The sequence below is a fragment of the Oncorhynchus tshawytscha genome, linkage group LG08 (assembly GCF_018296145.1).
Source record: "Oncorhynchus tshawytscha isolate Ot180627B linkage group LG08, Otsh_v2.0, whole genome shotgun sequence".
Lineage (NCBI taxonomy): Eukaryota > Metazoa > Chordata > Actinopteri > Salmoniformes > Salmonidae > Oncorhynchus > Oncorhynchus tshawytscha.
The window spans coordinates 51383148-51399978 of record NC_056436.1 but is presented as its reverse complement, the minus strand read 5'-3'; the positions used below and the strand labels follow the sequence as shown (position 1 = coordinate 51399978).

The 16831-nt window shown below is 43.0% G+C and overlaps 1 protein-coding gene across 5 annotated transcripts in view; it reads right to left on the bottom strand.

Moving 5' to 3' along the window:
* Nucleotides 1–16831, bottom strand: part of LOC112256346 (follistatin-related protein 5) — a 167503-nt gene that overhangs the window by 19172 nt on the left and 131500 nt on the right. For all 5 annotated transcript variants that reach the window (XM_024429520.2, XM_024429522.2, XM_024429521.2 and 2 more), the window contains 5 exons: nucleotides 12221–12382; nucleotides 10985–11119; nucleotides 3761–3787; nucleotides 3297–3415; nucleotides 314–463 (listed from right to left, as the gene is read on the bottom strand). In XM_024429520.2, the coding sequence (XP_024285288.1) occupies nucleotides 314–463; nucleotides 3297–3415; nucleotides 3761–3787; nucleotides 10985–11119; nucleotides 12221–12382 (593 nt within the window). The remainder of the gene's footprint in view (nucleotides 1–313; nucleotides 464–3296; nucleotides 3416–3760; nucleotides 3788–10984; nucleotides 11120–12220; nucleotides 12383–16831) is intronic.

Below are 16831 nucleotides of genomic sequence, written 5' to 3'. Positions count from 1 at the left end.
TTCCAGGTCCTTCCGAGTCGAGGCTTGGAAAAATACAATATTAACTCAGAGTGAAGGAGAATGAGTGCAGATATGAAAAAGGCAGAATAGCTATTTATTTTAAACAATACAACATTACACCCATTGCTGTGTACTGTAGCCTATTACTGGACATGTGTTGTTTCGTATGACAACTAAGAGTCTTCCTAATGGATGCCGTATGTATGGTTCGTTATTGTGTTTACTGCATACCGGAACTCATAACACTCCACAGCAGGACCTGTCCAAAAGGGGAAGCGGATCTTGATTATCCAATTTTTGTGGCCGAAATTACCTGGACAACCTTCTGAGACGTGATGTCGACCACAAGCACTCTGGCCAAGGTTGGCTGTGTGACATAAATAAACTTGTCCTTCACGTTAACTGCTGATGACCACACACACTTCTGCTTGACCTCCCCCATTGACTTGGGGCAAACCTCAGCCTGAAAATAAAACACACACACACAGTTAATACATGTATTGTGCAACATTTATCAAAATGACACATTAAAAAACAAATTATCTTTATCTCCTTTCTTCCCCTTTGTTGTCTTCGAGTCATTCCCTTATCAGCTAACTCCAAGTCCAAGTCTCTCTTATCCCAACAGCAACATGAACACACACACACACACACAATCTCCCTATTGCCCGTGTGCAATCCACTACGGTCCTACACTCTGAAACCCTATATCCACAACCCTCAACCTGGCTAACGTTGGCATCCTGCCCACATGAAAAAAATACTACTTCCCTATAGAATACTACAATACTTACTATAGAATTCTATAGTCAACTGTAGTATACTGTAGAATACTATACTACACACTGTAGTATCCCTCAATCATGTACTTACTATAGAATTTTGTAGTATACTCTACAATACTATAGAAAATGGTCTTTTAATATTTCTCCAGTAGGTTTCCTGAAGGAGAAAGACTCTACTTCTATATACAAGATAATAATACTACAGTAATATCTGCAAAAATACTATAGTAAATACTACATTATACTACAGTCCACAAAAAAAGTAGTCATCAATAACACTACAGTAAATACTACAGTATACTTACTTACTTAAGTATATACTACACTTTTGTTTTACTAGTACAGTATACTATAGTAAATACTACAATAGTGCTCAAAATACTACAGTGAATACTCCAATAAAGTCTGCAAAAACACTACAGTGAATACTATAGTATTTCTACCATAGTATGCTCTGTCCTTCTATCCCCTGCTATGTCTCTTTCTTCGCTCCCTGTCCCCTCCCGTGGCCTGTGAGCCTGGCTCAGCCCAGCGTCTGTTCTCTGTTCTTGAACTAAGGGAAGATTTGTTTGAGGCCTCATGGCCTGGTTTGTGCCGAGGACGAACTCACTCGCGTCCTACTGTCACAGGGGGGGGGTAGAAGTCACACATCGCCACACCGCTGCGGGCCCCATACTCTCGGGGAAGAGGTGTGAAACCTTAACTCTGACATCCAGCGGAGACTGTGAATGGCGGATTTTGTGTGTGTGTGCGTGCGTGTGTGTGGCGTGTCTGTGGCTGTTGGTTTGTGTGTGGGTACTACTGGACAGAGAGGATGACTTTCAGAGGGAGGCGAAGATAATCTACTGTTGATTTGCCAATGTATCATGCCAATACTATACGTAATTCAAGGCTTCTGTTCATGTGGGTGCTCATATTTGTGTCATCACATGGCAACTGTAGCTGTTAGACCTTTTACTTTAAATCCCAGAATTGGCAGTCAACGAGATAAACAAAGTTCCATTTTCATGGATGTGTTTGTAAAGGAAACTATTAAAACTCTGGGATGTAATCATATTTTTTAATTTCTGCCACTTTATCAAAGCAGAAGCCATCTGGAGACTGAATACCTCAGAGACTCTACCTCTACCCTCCTGTAGACAACACTGCAGTAAGTCGCAACTGGGCATGTGCGAAACCCTAGTCAGGTAGGCAGAAGAAAAACTTGTGTTATTTTCTACCAACATTGCCCTTGGATCGAATGGAAAGCTTTAGAAGTATAGAAAACATGCTGGAAAGGTTGTCGGGTGAGGACAATTTGGGCTCTGTAACATACCAAGATCATATTTGATTTTGTGGTATGAGCAGGACTAGTTCTTAGCCTTGGACACGACAAACACAATCCTTCAACCTAAACATCCCTGTTCTTTAGCCCCCCTTGCTTCCTGCCTCAGGAAATGTATCTGCCTCGCCACTGAATTTTGAACAGCATCACTTCTTCAGCTGGCATGTGTATCACAGTAAGACTCCCATATAACGCTTAAGAATAATTAATTATTGGGTCATTACCATGAATGATCAATCAAGAATGTGAGATGTGAGCGCCATTTCCAGAATGGGCTTGATACACTGGCAAATCAACAGTAGTCTATCTTCGCCTCCCTCTGAAAGTCATCCTCTCTGTCCAGTAGTACCCACACAGACACGCCACACACATACTCACACAAAATTCTTCGTAGACAGAGCTTGTGCTGCTGCCATAGAGTTCCCCGTTATTGATATCTTAATACAGATGTCGTCTCTCCGAGGAGCTTGGGGCCTGATCGTTGTGCATTCATGGCTCGCCTTCGCACATAACAGCTGTCCAATAAACATTGGCTCTTTGGTGAAAGGTAGAAAGGAGGAATGCACCCATTTGAGTACATGTGTAAATCTGAGGGGCATCTATCAGCGACCGGCTTTGAATAATACGCCGGTTCAAAATGGAAGACGCAGCAGAGAGTGAGAACCATTTCGACGTCAAAACGGCAATTCAACGAGGAGCCTGACTTGAGAGAGAGACTTTTGGGAGTTGACAAACCCTCCAGAAGTGCATGATCTTTCACTTAATCAAATATATGAGAAACAGTAGTGACAACAAGAGAGACAATCAACTCCCCATTTGTTATGAGACGCAACCATTTCATTGAATAAAAGATTGTGACAGGTTTGCAAGATCAAATGTGAAATACACAAATAATTATCAAAGTGTTGATAATACCGAAGCATGTGGTCGGTCCTAAGCTAATTACATGAACACTGTTTAGCTAACAGCTAGCTAAAGCTAATTTGTTAGGCTAGCCCTCTATACCAAGCACAGTGATACACGAAGAGGAAGTGTTTCTGTTAGAAGGCATTTCACCTGAAGGAATCGTACTTCTAGGTGGTTGGTCCTTAAGCTAATAATGCTAATTAACTAACAGCTAAACTGCTAGCAGTAGCCCTACAATGCTACATGTACTGGATGTGTTTCTCTTGTGGAAGACGTCTCACCTGAAGTCCCAGTAGTTTCTCACTGGGCTTTATGTGTCTCTGGATCTCACATGCCACTGGCTGGATGACTTTGATACCATCCTCGTAAAACACATAGAACATATTGGCAATTCCAAGACCTGGCGAGAAATGCAACCTTGTTACAAGTCAGACAGGTTTTATTACAAGGTTAACAACAAACTACTATGTTAAATGGCATGGAGCACGATGTACAGCACCGTTCAAATGTAACAGTTGAGTAGGTGGGTAAATTAGCTACTTCAATATAACTGAAAACGGACCCTGTTATTAGATGTTCGTTAGAAACGGACATTATACAAACAAATGTACGGTGTCTATATGAGGGCAGCTTGACATGTCAATTGAAATTGTGCCAATCAAAATCATTTTATCGACTTTATAACATGTTATAGTAATCTACTGTACAACGTGGGAGTCAGCAAATAGTTTAAATACCAACATACCTTCCTCTCTCCACAGAATGTTTGCCACTGAACGGGATGACAAGAAAAGAAAGACAAAAGAGAGTGCATTAGTGTGGAATTAATGGTTATCCCTTTGTAAGAATTCACATACCGATTTAGACAAAACAAAATGTCTGTTTTGAAGAAAACCGTCTCTTTGATACTTATTGCAACAACCAATCAATAGAAACCCTCTGTTTTAGAATAATTGAATAACAAACACTTCAGGGTGAGACACAATCCAGATGGTATATTGTAAATACATACGAACAAAAAGCATTTGTTTGTTACTGTTTTGTTGTTAGCCCACCTAAAAAAGCCCTTTGTGTTTTATACCGCCAAAGCATGTACCACATGCAAATGGGAGACATTGAATAAAATACAGGTACGCCTCAGGTAATTATCTGTCAATTAGTATATGTTTTATGTATTAGTTATTACTAGAGTTATCATTAAAAGTCTACATATGTCTCCAGCGTAGATGAGTTCCACAGGTCATTAAATGGGCCACATGTTTTGCCTAACTAAAAATGCCGTAATTGTCATTAAATTCACTTTGAGACAACTAATTACATGAAATTGGAAACTTGAGCTGCATACCAACCAAGCAAATGTAATGCATGACCTGGAATTACAACCCTGCAAAGCCCTCAGAGCCTTTTGAGTTGAGAATGATATGCCTCTTAAAAAGACGTGCTCATTTCGCCACAAAAATAGATGAACACTCAGAGTGAGATCGGCCTATCACAGGAAAATGTTCGATTTGCTATTCAGGAGCAAAATGCAAATAACAGACCCATTTTGTTTTAAAAATCCTGATTTTCCCACCGTATAAGCACGACGACCTTCTCCTATCGTTCATCCATCCCACAACCCCCTGTTTCCATTCCATCTTCCATTTTCCTGGCTGTTGGCAAACCAATCTTGGGCCCCAATTCAGCTCCAATTCTAATCTTTCCCTCTTTTGATGCTGCTCATTCTCTCACCCTCTCTTCTGGTGTGCGGAGAGAGTAGAGAAAGATCAATACAAATAGCTACCAAAGCAGTTGTGCCATTGCTTTGGTCGTGGCAAAACAGACCTGTTAGCCTCATCTTTCAAAAGTGCTGTGTCAAGTCCCACTCCCTTGCGCTCGTGCATACATTTTTGGTCTCGTTTAAAAGAACTGAGTTCAAGTTACACAGAGAACTGCTGTAGATTAAAGACGAGCGTGGAAAGAAAAAGGGGAGTGGCAGGGGAACACTGAGTTGTTCCAGTTTCTGGTGGTGTTCGAAAAAGCGCCAAATTGGTACTGCTGGTTAAAATGGAGGAAGGCGGAAGGCTATGAGATGAGGTCTTGGCGCCCAAGTCTTTTCCAATAACGCATTAATATGATGCTATTCATCACAGGGCAGAAAGATTGCGCTCGTTCTAAAACATACAAGGGGCACATAAATCATATTCGTCATCCATATTATAAAACAGCTAGGCGCCCCTTTCTGCGCCGGCGGGGTTCACTATGCCGGGACTCCACATAACTGCACCTTCCCACCAGCAAGGTTACAACACAAACTTGCTCTGCTTACAAGGGCACACAGCTGCAAAATTTGGGCACAGTGCCTGTGGATTGGAACATCCTGACATCGCAGCTAGCAGACTTACTGAGTGAATTAACAGGTGATGCCAGGCATCCCCAACTTAGCTAGGTCGGCAGATGCAAATGAAAATACGCTTCGCAAACACAATCACCCTGGGCGTCTTCCTCTCTTTATTCTTCTCCCACTGTGATTCATTGGATTTATCAGCCTGTGTTTGGGATTGAGTCGCCTGGCAACATTGGCACGTTGTGTCTGCTGTGTGTGTCAGTTGTTATGCAAATTGACCTGGCAGCATAGTAAAATTGAGACAGGATATGTTTTAATTATAGCTGGTTATAAATACCTTTGTTCAAATACTGCCTGGCTTTATTGACATGATGACGACACAGATTTCAATTGGATTCATTAACATTCCTGTTTCACGGTCTGACCATGATACATCAGTTATGGATGGATAGATAGAAGGTTATGGAAAGATTGAAATACGAGTTAATAAAATGCCACACAAAGAGCTTAGAGAATGTGATCGTCCAGGCAAAGATGACAAATCAGTTCAGAGACACACACACACACACAAACCAAATGGAATGTTGACAATATTTGCCCACCAACAACTATGCTGTATCACCATCGACTTAAGTGTACATCATCTTGAATTCTTCCTGTTCCAATGCCATGAAACACTGTAAATGGAATAATGTTCAACCAGGTTTTTATTTTGCTGAAGTTGTGTTTAAAAGCTTAATCCTGCCGATATAAGGACGCTTCATTATTGGAAGGATAACTTTAGCTGGATTGAGAAACATCCCAGTCATACTATACCGGGTAAAGCCGAAATGGAATTCTTCAAAGGTGTAAGACTATTCTAGAATTGGAGGTGGAAGTCTGTGGAGAGAACTGACTACTGGGGGGAAAGTATATCATCTTTTAAAAGAAAAAAATAGCCAACGATTTAATCCTGGGAGGGGAAAATCCTTGAAAAATTCAAAAGCGCAAGTAATTGGTGAGACAGAAGTGTGGAGCTACCCATGTGATTTTACCTCGTCAGGAGAAAAAGCAGGATAAATGTTTTAGATGGTTTCAAATAAGTACTTTCCCGACAGCAAGCTGTTAAGACTCCCAGTGATGGAAACTTTACTTTTAGAATTATAGCCTCACTATACTTTTTTAATCATTTAATGTATATTTACGTCAGGGAGAAAAGTGCAGGTCTCCGACAGCCTTCCCCGAGTCGTCATAATGTCACACACTGGCATTACAATACATCGCAAGTCATTGGCAATGTCCTGTGAAGCTGATTCAACTGATTCAAATGCTTGATGATTTGTTGAAATTGTCAAGGTAGTGTTGGGCCGTAACAAAAGCCTGTCGCTCTCCCATTCACAATACCCGACAAGGCCTGATTCAACTAAGAGCTCAAGGATTTGTTGAATTTTGTGTGATAGTGCTTGGCTGCAACAAAAGCCTGCACACCCTAACGCACCATACAGTACATGCTTGACACATACTCAAGGGTGCCATACATAGGCCTTACAAACGCTTCACAATGGAGCCCCTGCAGACCCACAGCCAGACAGACAGGCCATGACACTGCTGTTGCTGGCCACACAGCTTAGGTTTCTGCATAGGGACTGTGAACCGTGGCCAACACAGTGTGAAAGCATGATGTGATCGAATGTGATGGGCTTCGATTGACACACACACACACAGACATGCCCGCACACACACACGTTGACACACACACACCTAAACACCCCGAATCAAAATCATGTATTTGTCACGTGCGCCGAATACAACGGGTGTAGACTTTACCGTGAAATATTTACTTACGATCCCTTTCCCAACAATGCAGAGTTAAAACATTTTTAAAATGTGTGTGTGTTTGTGTGTGGCGTCAATATGCATGTGTGTGTGTGTGTTTTGTGTGTGTGAGCATATGTAGTCTGAGTGTGTGTGTGTGTGTGTGTGTGTGTGTGTGTGTGTGTGTGTGTGTGTGTGTGTGTGTGTTGGAGTGTCAGTGTAGTAAGTGTGAGTGTGTGGGTAGAGTACAGTGAGTTTGCATAGAGCCAGTGCAAGAGAGTCAATGCAACAAAAAAAAGGGGGTCAATGCAAACAGTCCGGGTAGATATTTAATTAACTGTTCAGGAGTCTTATGGATTGGGGGTAGAAACTGTTCAGGAGCCTTTTGGTCCCAAACCTGGCGCTCCGGTACCGCTTGCCGTGTGGTGGCAGAGAGAACAGTCTATGACTTGGCTGGAGTACATTTTTAGGGCCTTCCTCTGACACCGCCTGGTATAGAAGTCATGGATGGCAAGGGAGCTCGGACCCAGTGATGTACTGGGTCGTACGCACTACGCTCTGTAGCGCCTTGCCGTCGGATGCCAAGCAGTTGCCATATCAAGCAGTGATGCAGCCAGTCAAGATGGTGCAGCTGTTTAATTAACCTTTTGAGGATCTGAGGGCCCATGTCAAATATTTTCAGCCTCCTGAGGGGGAAGAGGTGTGTTTGGATCATGATCGGTCCTCAGTGATGTGGACACCAACGAACTTGAAGCTCTAGACCCACTCCACTACAACCCCTTTGATGTGAATGGGGGCGTTTTCAACCTTTTGTTTCCTGTAGTCCAGGATCAGCTCCTTTGTCTTTAGGGACGTTGAGCGAGAGATTGATACACACACCCACATGTTGACACACACACAGTACTCACAATGCTTAGGCTGTAGGCACATGTCCCTCTCTATGTTTTGACCAAGGCACACCAAAACTAACGCCAACAACGACCCCTGCCTCACGCTCCAGAAATAATTGGCGGCCATTTTTAAATGCAGGGCAGATATTCATGCCAGTTTAGCACCAGTTCTTGTCCGATTATTATAATATTTATTTTGTCATTTAGCAGACACTCTTATCCAGCAGTGATTGCCTACAATTTCATAACTTTTTCTGTAGTGGTCCCCCCATGGGAATCGAACCCACAACCCCTGGCGTTGACTCTTAAGGAGCACTCCGAATATTGTCTGCGCGCTTGTTTTGACGGTGATGAAGTGCACCAACAGCTTCAAGAAAAACGTCTTGACTCTCGCGGAGGCGAGAAGCAGGTTTCTGACCTTGAATGAGCTCAAGGTGAATCCACTGAGTGGGGTTCATTCTTCGCTCAGAGTATCACGTTTCTCACACTGGTGTTACTATAACTACTTCAGCAATCTATCAACACTGTGTTGAATAAGGCAGCCAAGATACTTGTGTTTATTTTGTACTGGATACCTGATGTATGAACCATGCAGCCTACTGAGCCATTTGCACGAGTGAAAACTCACACCGTTACAATAGTGGACAGGAGAAATTCAAATATAACATGTGGTGTGACATCACATCTACCTGAAAGCATAAAGGGCGATATGAAGGAGCTCTAGCAAACGATGGTCGACAGCATTGAGTCGAAAGTGCACACACGGCTCCAACTGCCAAAGGGGTTGAGGTTGTACCGCTCCCAGTAAAGATGGGAGGTCATTGAGGGATCGACAGCCACCGAGGCACAGCAGACAGCTATCCAATGGGAGGGAGGGACGGAGGGAGGTGAGGAAGGGAGGGCGGGAGGGAAGAGGGAGACAAGAGATGTCTAGGAATAGCTTGGCTAAGGTTAAAGCTAGCCAGCCCAGGGACACAAGTTACACTGGTTATATGAAGGGCAGCTCACATGGACCATATATCACATGCATCAGCTGATCACAAGTGTCTTTCACAAGTCTATGTTAATATACGGATATAAGAAAGTAGGCTACAGTACATCATAAACAAAGTGATGTTCCATACTCTACTGTAAGGCTACATCACTTTCCAGTGATGGCTGTAATACAGTGAATTTAGGTTAATTAGGGTATAATACATTATTTTGTACAAAACATCAAATGTGCTCAACTGTCTATTGTGACTGTGTATCACCTTGCAGTTGTTGACATCTCTCTCTCTCTCTTATGCAGAAGAGAGAGAGTGGTGGGATGCATCAGTCGTGCACAGCGGTGCTTCAGCTTACACACTGACTAAGAGCACTATCATAGCCTCAGGGCTAGAGAAGCAACCAGAAGCAGTCTGCATTGCGGTCTAGCAGAGCAAGCTGAGCTCCTGGATAAGTAGACAGTCCACAGGGGTAATAAGGGGAGACCAGACGAGGTCAAACATACATTGGGGTGCCGCTGGGTGGTTATAATGTAGTGGTGGACTATTTCAACATCCACACTGCTATCTCTTTGATGTTGACTATGGACTGTGGATCCAAAATGGTCGCAAGTGTGCAGACCTCCTGAGCAGTTTCATCATACACAGTGAATTCAAAGCTTCAAAGGAGGAGACTGACTGAATTCTGACCCAAGAGTAAGTATGCTCTCTGGGTTGGGGATGATCCAAAATGGTCACCAGTGCGTGTGTCAAACCCCTGAGCAGTTTCATCATACTCGGTGGCTTCAAATCTTCAAAGGAGGCAACTGACTGACTTCTGAGTGATCCTGTGATGTGTGACGGCACGTGGAGTGTGTCACTGTCGCTGGGACAGCAGCTAAACCTAATGCATCATCGAAGGGGACATGTGAGTGACTTGAGAGTTAGAGTTGCTCTGTTTGCTTTTTACGTGCTGTTACTACAACACAAGCTCCAAATAAAACACCATCCCTCCCCGTAACTGCAGCAACAGAGATGTGGCATGGCTGACCGTTTTAATTATGGCATGTGGGGCCGTCTATATATTAAAGAGTGTGCATACCGTTTTAATTACAGAATATTTTTGGCCCTATTTTAGCTGCCAGTCAAACTGTGCAAAAGTGAAACTGAAACCTAAGTTTAGTTATTCAGTCTGAGTAGTTAAGATTTGGGATAGGGTTAAAGCAGGAAAACAAAAAATACAACAAGAGTGCCTAGCACCGGGATTGAATCCGCAATCCTCTGAGCAGTAGCTCGTGGTTTAAGCCCATCCTCAACCCCGTTGCCAACACGCCTACTAAATGGTAATAGACACTCGCGTTGCCCCTTGTGGACATTAGGAAATTGCCATGGAGATAAAATGCCACCCAGTGCTATAATTTCACCCTTTCAATGATGACACTGGGTGTCGTAATCCACTAGAGTCTGGCCTTCCTTATTAGGAGAGAAGAGGATTAGTGACAACGTGGTTCGCTAATCAGGGATTGATCTCTTTTTTTTCCATTTTGGAAAGTTTCATGATGAATAGGACTGTGTCTGTTCTGAACACGTACTTGTATCACAATTCTACTTTGTCCCGTAGGGCCACCCAACCATTTCCTCAAAAAGCTGAATTAATTTCACACGCCTTTTGATGACGGGACCATCAGTGCAAATCTCTCTCAATTAAATAAGAATCTAAGATAAAAAAATAAACAACACAGACATTACCATAGGTACCCTGTTACTAATGACAACCATTAGCCTCCATAGCCAAACCACCAAACCACTAGATAGGAGACAATAATATTGCGTGTAGCTATCTATTATTTCTCTAGCTGAAGTTCTATTATTCAATTTGTTATAAACTATTAACAAGTGACTGGATGAATTATTGAATGTTTTGAGCCGCGCATCTCCATTATCTCCAGGGAAGGATACACACACGCAAAGGAGACATCATGACTTATACATACGGGTCTTGCGCGCCGAATCCTCCACAAACAGGGAGGAGATGTCCTCGTCCACCCCGGCATCGTTTTTGGCGATACAGGTGTACGCCCCCGTGTCCTCGAAGTGGACGTTGCTGATGTGCACCTCGCTTCCGTTAGCTGGCCGACACAAAAGAAAACATGAGCACACAGACAGACGCGCACAGACACACACGCACACAGACAGACGAGCGCACGTATACACACACACGCACACAGACACTGTCAGTAAGTGTGGCACATGCAGATAAAATACCATTTGTGTGTTGCCAGTGACACTTAAGAGATGTTTGCCAATTTTGATCAAAGTCACCCCATTACATAACTGAGACTTACAGGATAGGAGACAGGAGAGTGAGGGGTCTTAACAGGATTGGAAAAAGTCAAAATGGGAGACCTTGCAAAGTTGCGCCATGTAGTGGGTTGTCATTGTGTACTGTGTTGATCTAGTTGTCGCTAATGGTAGGGTGTCTGCCCATCTGGGGAATGATTTTGGTGTCACACCAACAGCACTAAGAAGAGCCACTGAACACGCCGATTGGCACATGTGTTTTTTTTTCTGTTGCTCAGAAACAAAAATGACATTTCAGTCTTGGAGGAGCGTTCCCTGACCGATTCCATGTTTGTCCCCCATGAGACACTGTAGACGAGGAAGCCTGTTTCACTTCCTTAAAATCACCAGAATGAATCTAAGGTAACTCAAGAAATGTGCAATAAATGTTGACGTTTTTGCTGAGGATCTTTTAGTTGTGCAATTTTACATGTAACTAGGGTGTTTGGTGCAGTAATTCTCAAGTAAGAAAGTGCGTGACGTCTTATGTAAACAAAGTCGGAGCTGCTGGGCAGGCCTGTCTCACTGTCTATGCTATTGGATAGAGCGCAATCACCGCAGCTGTTCACCCCACGTTAGTGGAAAAATGGACATTGTCAAATCAAAACACAACCTTTATTTACCCCTCCGTTTTAGACGAGACTGACTTTATAACCAAAATTACCCAATTTCCACTTTGTAGTCAATTTTGACACTAGAATAAAACATTTTGAAATGGAGTGAAACTGGGAGGTACTAGCTTAACTTCTCCAATAAGAACACATATTTTCCACTTGGGTTGCAAAACGTTTTGATTCGGTATACCCTACTGAACATGACCCAGATGTATGCCAGCGTTGCTTGATCCAATTTCTAACCCTATTCCCCACCTGCGACTAGATGGAACCCACCTTGCAGGGTGAGCTGTTTGGACAGCTTGGTAGCGATGTCCATGCCATTCTTCAGCCATGCCAGTTGTGGGTTGGGGATACCCTCAGCATGGCACCGGAGACTGGCCGTCACCCCTGGCTCCCGTGCCTGGCTCTCTGGGTAGACGCGGATGACGGGAGGAACTGCATTGTGGGAAGAAGGAAGAGAAGGACAGATGAATGTAGGCCCACACACTTTTTTGAAAATGACGGGGCTTTTGAGGAATGAGGCAGCCTTATTGGATAAGAAGTTTTCTTTCAGAGTGTCTGCCAAGTCCATTTAACTTCTCACCTCTGCATTAACATACTATCAATAGGATCAAGTGCATTTCCAGCATATGCTGAATGCCATTAGAAACATTGGTGTGCTCAGCCAGATCCGCGCAACCCAAACAAATCAGCTTGATAAATAAGGGAGGGAACCTCGGTGGGGCTGGCCATTGATTTTGTTGGGTGACCATTGATTTTGGGCAATCTTTTGTCAGGCACAGGGATGAGGGGGAAAGGAGCTGCAGGAAAAGGCACGACTTTTTATCTAACAACTTTACTTAAGATGTGTTCGATATAGGAGATGTATAAGCAATGTTCAGGCATTTATAAGCAATAGACACAGAATTCCACAGGTCAACCTGCAGTTTTTGACAAGAGTCATTTTTATGCATTGCTTATGAAAGTGTGACATAGTTCTTATGCAGGGCCCCTATAACTGGTTAGCATATTTCGTGGTACAAAATCTAACTAATATATTTGAGTAATCCTTAGAATGGATAGCACATTCTAAGCCTGATAGTATTATGAGAAAGGTCAAAGAGTGCTGGAAAATGATTTTCATTATTGAAAAATGAGTTACAAGGTTTAAGTTAATCAATGTGTGTCAATGCACTATTGACTCATTAAGTGCACCTCCAATATTGTTGTAATTTTATGTGGAGGAATCCTTGTAAACAAAGGCCACATGGCAGCTCATGACCGTATGTTTCTCTGTACTTCACGTTCCCTGTTGAATTTAAGAGTAATGACCTGATAGAGGTCAATTGGGAACATTAGACCACTCCGACATGCTATCCTGTCATTGACATTTGATTCACAGCAAATGTGGCCCAAATCTATGGCCTATTGACCCACTTTAAAATAGAGGTAAAAACAATACCAGTAATACCATTTAACCTCTAAAAGCCTAAGATAGCATATGGATTTGTTTGAAGATGGTCATACCACGGATCATTTCGCGATTTGATTTAGAATTTTAGGACCCCTTTAGGTATCAAAAAGTGAAATAATAATATTCAACACCGTAAAATATATATTTTTCAAAATCATACAGTGTCTGTTTGTGGGCCAAACCGTGACAAGACATCGTGACAAGACATTTTTGTGGGATTGTCTCATGGTCTGACAAACACCGCTGTAGCTTGACCACCTTCCACCGCAGATGTGGAAGGCCGCCATAGGAGGATGCCTAAACTGACCGTTTTTTTGATTGGGGTGTTCTTATTACGTTACTTAGATTGACGTACAGGCGCATCAATAGACTCTTAAGGATTCAAATACACTTATAAAGAGCAGTGACATCAAGGCTTCAGAGAAGATTTCCACCTTGCTACCCTGGTAGGCTGGCATAGGAGAGAGAAGAGGAAGTGCCACTGGCTACAGAGACTATTTCCTGTGGGCTTGACTAGGGAGAGGAAGCCTTTGGCCAGCCAGGTGAGTGTGAGACTGGAGAGTGATTTGGTGCCATGGCCATCTGCTCCCAGTAACATTCTGGTTCCTAGAACCTGCTGCCTACAACATGCCTCAGCTTGAAGGTATGCCACCCAGCAATGCCAAACATACCAACCGGAACGAGCCATAGCAGGTGTAAGGTAAAGGTAGCCAGCTGACAGAAATAACACCACTAAAATCCATTAAATGCATAGTTTAAAATGTTGTTTGACTCTTTATGTCAAGCATCATAAAAACGATGGTTTAATGTTGCGGATTCCCACCGGTTACATCGATACCATTTCAGGAAAAGGCGGGGCCGAACAGGCGCCCATTAACATCGACGGGGCTGTAGTAGAGCGGGTCGAGAGTTTCAAGTTCCTTGGTGTCCACATCCCCAACGAACTCTCATGGTCCAAACATGCCAAGACAGTCATGAAGAGGGCGCGACAAAAACGATTTCCCCCCCTCAGGAGACTGAAAAGATTTGTCATGGGTCTCGTTATTGTTATTCTTATTGTGTTACTTTTTATTATTACTTTTTATTTTATTTTAGCTTACTTGGTAAATATGTTCTTCTTCTTGCACTGTTGGTTAAGGTCTTGTAAAGAAGCATTTCATGGTAAAGTCTACACCTGTTGTATTCGGCGCATGCGACAAATAACGTTTGATCTGATTTGATTAGGAGACCATTTTGGAGGTCATGCCGTCTTTACACAGTGACGGCCTTTAGACTCCACCGTTCCACTTCCAAATGATATACTACGGTCAGCACACATTGTATATAAGTTAATCAAGGTCTTATTAACCTAGAACAAAAAAATGATATATTTCTCTAAACACTTCTTATTTTCATGTGAGTGGCTTGCTTCCTCCCTCCCTCCCTCCCAAAATGCCTCAATCTTCCGCTGTGCATGCATTTGTAAAAACACTTCTTGTTCATGTTCGAATCACCATTTCCTTTAGCTCCAGACAGGCACAAAGTGAAATATAGTCATAGCGGTTTTCACACTCAAAACTAAATTCAGACAGAATTGGAGACTTGTTGTAGCCTGATGTCTTCCTAGGAGTGACAAGAGACATAGTGATACGAGTATAGGACACAGCAGGGTTGACAGCTCCATCATAAAACTCCCCAGCCTGCCGTCAATCACACAGCAAGTCCCCCTTCAGCACTGGTGGCAAAGGAGGTGTGTGTATCACACACACACACAAACACACACACACACACACAACAAAAAAACACAGACTCACGTGCATGCATGCATGCACACGGACATACACGCATACACACAGGCATGCACGCATACAAACAGGCACACACACACACCCTCCCCCACACACATAGCCCTTCAGGGGACAGCCTTGCCAGCACACTCAAGGGTGGTTTCAGACTTTCAACTTTTCACCAAATTGACTCGTAGCCCCTGTGAGTCCCCTGCCCTCTGTGTTTCATCTCAAGCATCACGACCAAGGCAAGCCCCATTATAGGGGCTGTCGGAGTGTTCTGGCCGCCCACCATGGAAAACACTTTTTCTCTGCGCAGTGATTAGTCTTTCTTCCTGCCTGTTCTCACAGCTAGCTCTGGGCCACCCATGGAGGTTTCCAAACATCAGAGAGAGGGAACCATACACGGATGCTCCACATCCCTACAGCCAATGAGGACCAAGACTGTGAAAGACAACTTCATCAAGTCGAGGGATACAATTTACGTGAATACATACACATACACCAAGTTAGAACATGAACAGCCCCGGACACAAGAATAATGCTCATGTGGCTTTTTTCACAAATTGTCACCGCAAGTGCTGATTAACTTGTCTAAAAACCCTGTGATAGTAATCAAGGTAATAAGCATGTAATAACATATGGAAAGCCTGTAGAGAGGAGATTTTGCTGTGATTTTGAGTCATCTGGCTGTAATCAGTTGTTTTCCATTACTCAAGCAGCTATGCATCATAAAAATAAGAATTTGTTCTTGACTGACTTGCCTAGTTAAATAAAGGTCAAATAAAATAAATAAGCATTTGACCATAATTAAATGCATTTCTTCCAGTTTTCACACGTCATATACTTATGTCCTTGTGCATTTCTATAAAATATACTGCAGTGGTAATCAAAAGGTGGTATTTTTAGACCGAACCCTGAACTGTATTTCCAGAGAAAGGCGAATATTATCCCCTGACAATTCTGATGTGAGTTTTTTCAATGTTTTGACGCATAATTGAGCGAAAGGCCATCAGTGAACCCTGATGGCTGTTAGCACAAAGATGAACTTTTTCGCCCCATCCATTTCCAAAATCATTTGCCAGGCTGCATTTACCCGGGCCAGCCAATTTGTTTTTCAACCAATTAAAGCGATACATTATCATTAACTACACTGTGAGTGATACTGTGTGTGCTTTAAGGTCATCGTTAATGGAAACTGTCTGTTTCAAACGATTGTCCTTCTGTCAGAAATTCGGCAGGCCGTGAGTGTTTTAAGACAGCAGTACCATCTTTTCCTGCGTGCCTCAACTCATGTCTCTAACATGAAAATGGCATCGACAAGACATGGCCCCCTTTCCAATTACAAATCTAACACTTGAAAGCATTTTCACACAACTAAGGGCTATTTGATTCGTTAAATCTGACTGAGTGATAATCCTGAAAGAAAGGAAAGTAGTTTGATCACTGATAGAATTATAGATCCAAAACAGCACTCTCAACAAGCTCATGTCGCATTCCCAGTTTCCTTTCTGCGTATTTAGAAGGAAAAAAAGAAAACTTGACAGCCCCGTAAAGCATTTCATTTCACCTCACACATCCCTGTCTCAATGGTGGCGTGTCAAAGTATCCAGGCGCACTCTCAGGTGTGATTTAACAGCATTTGGCGTGGATAGGCATTTGGCT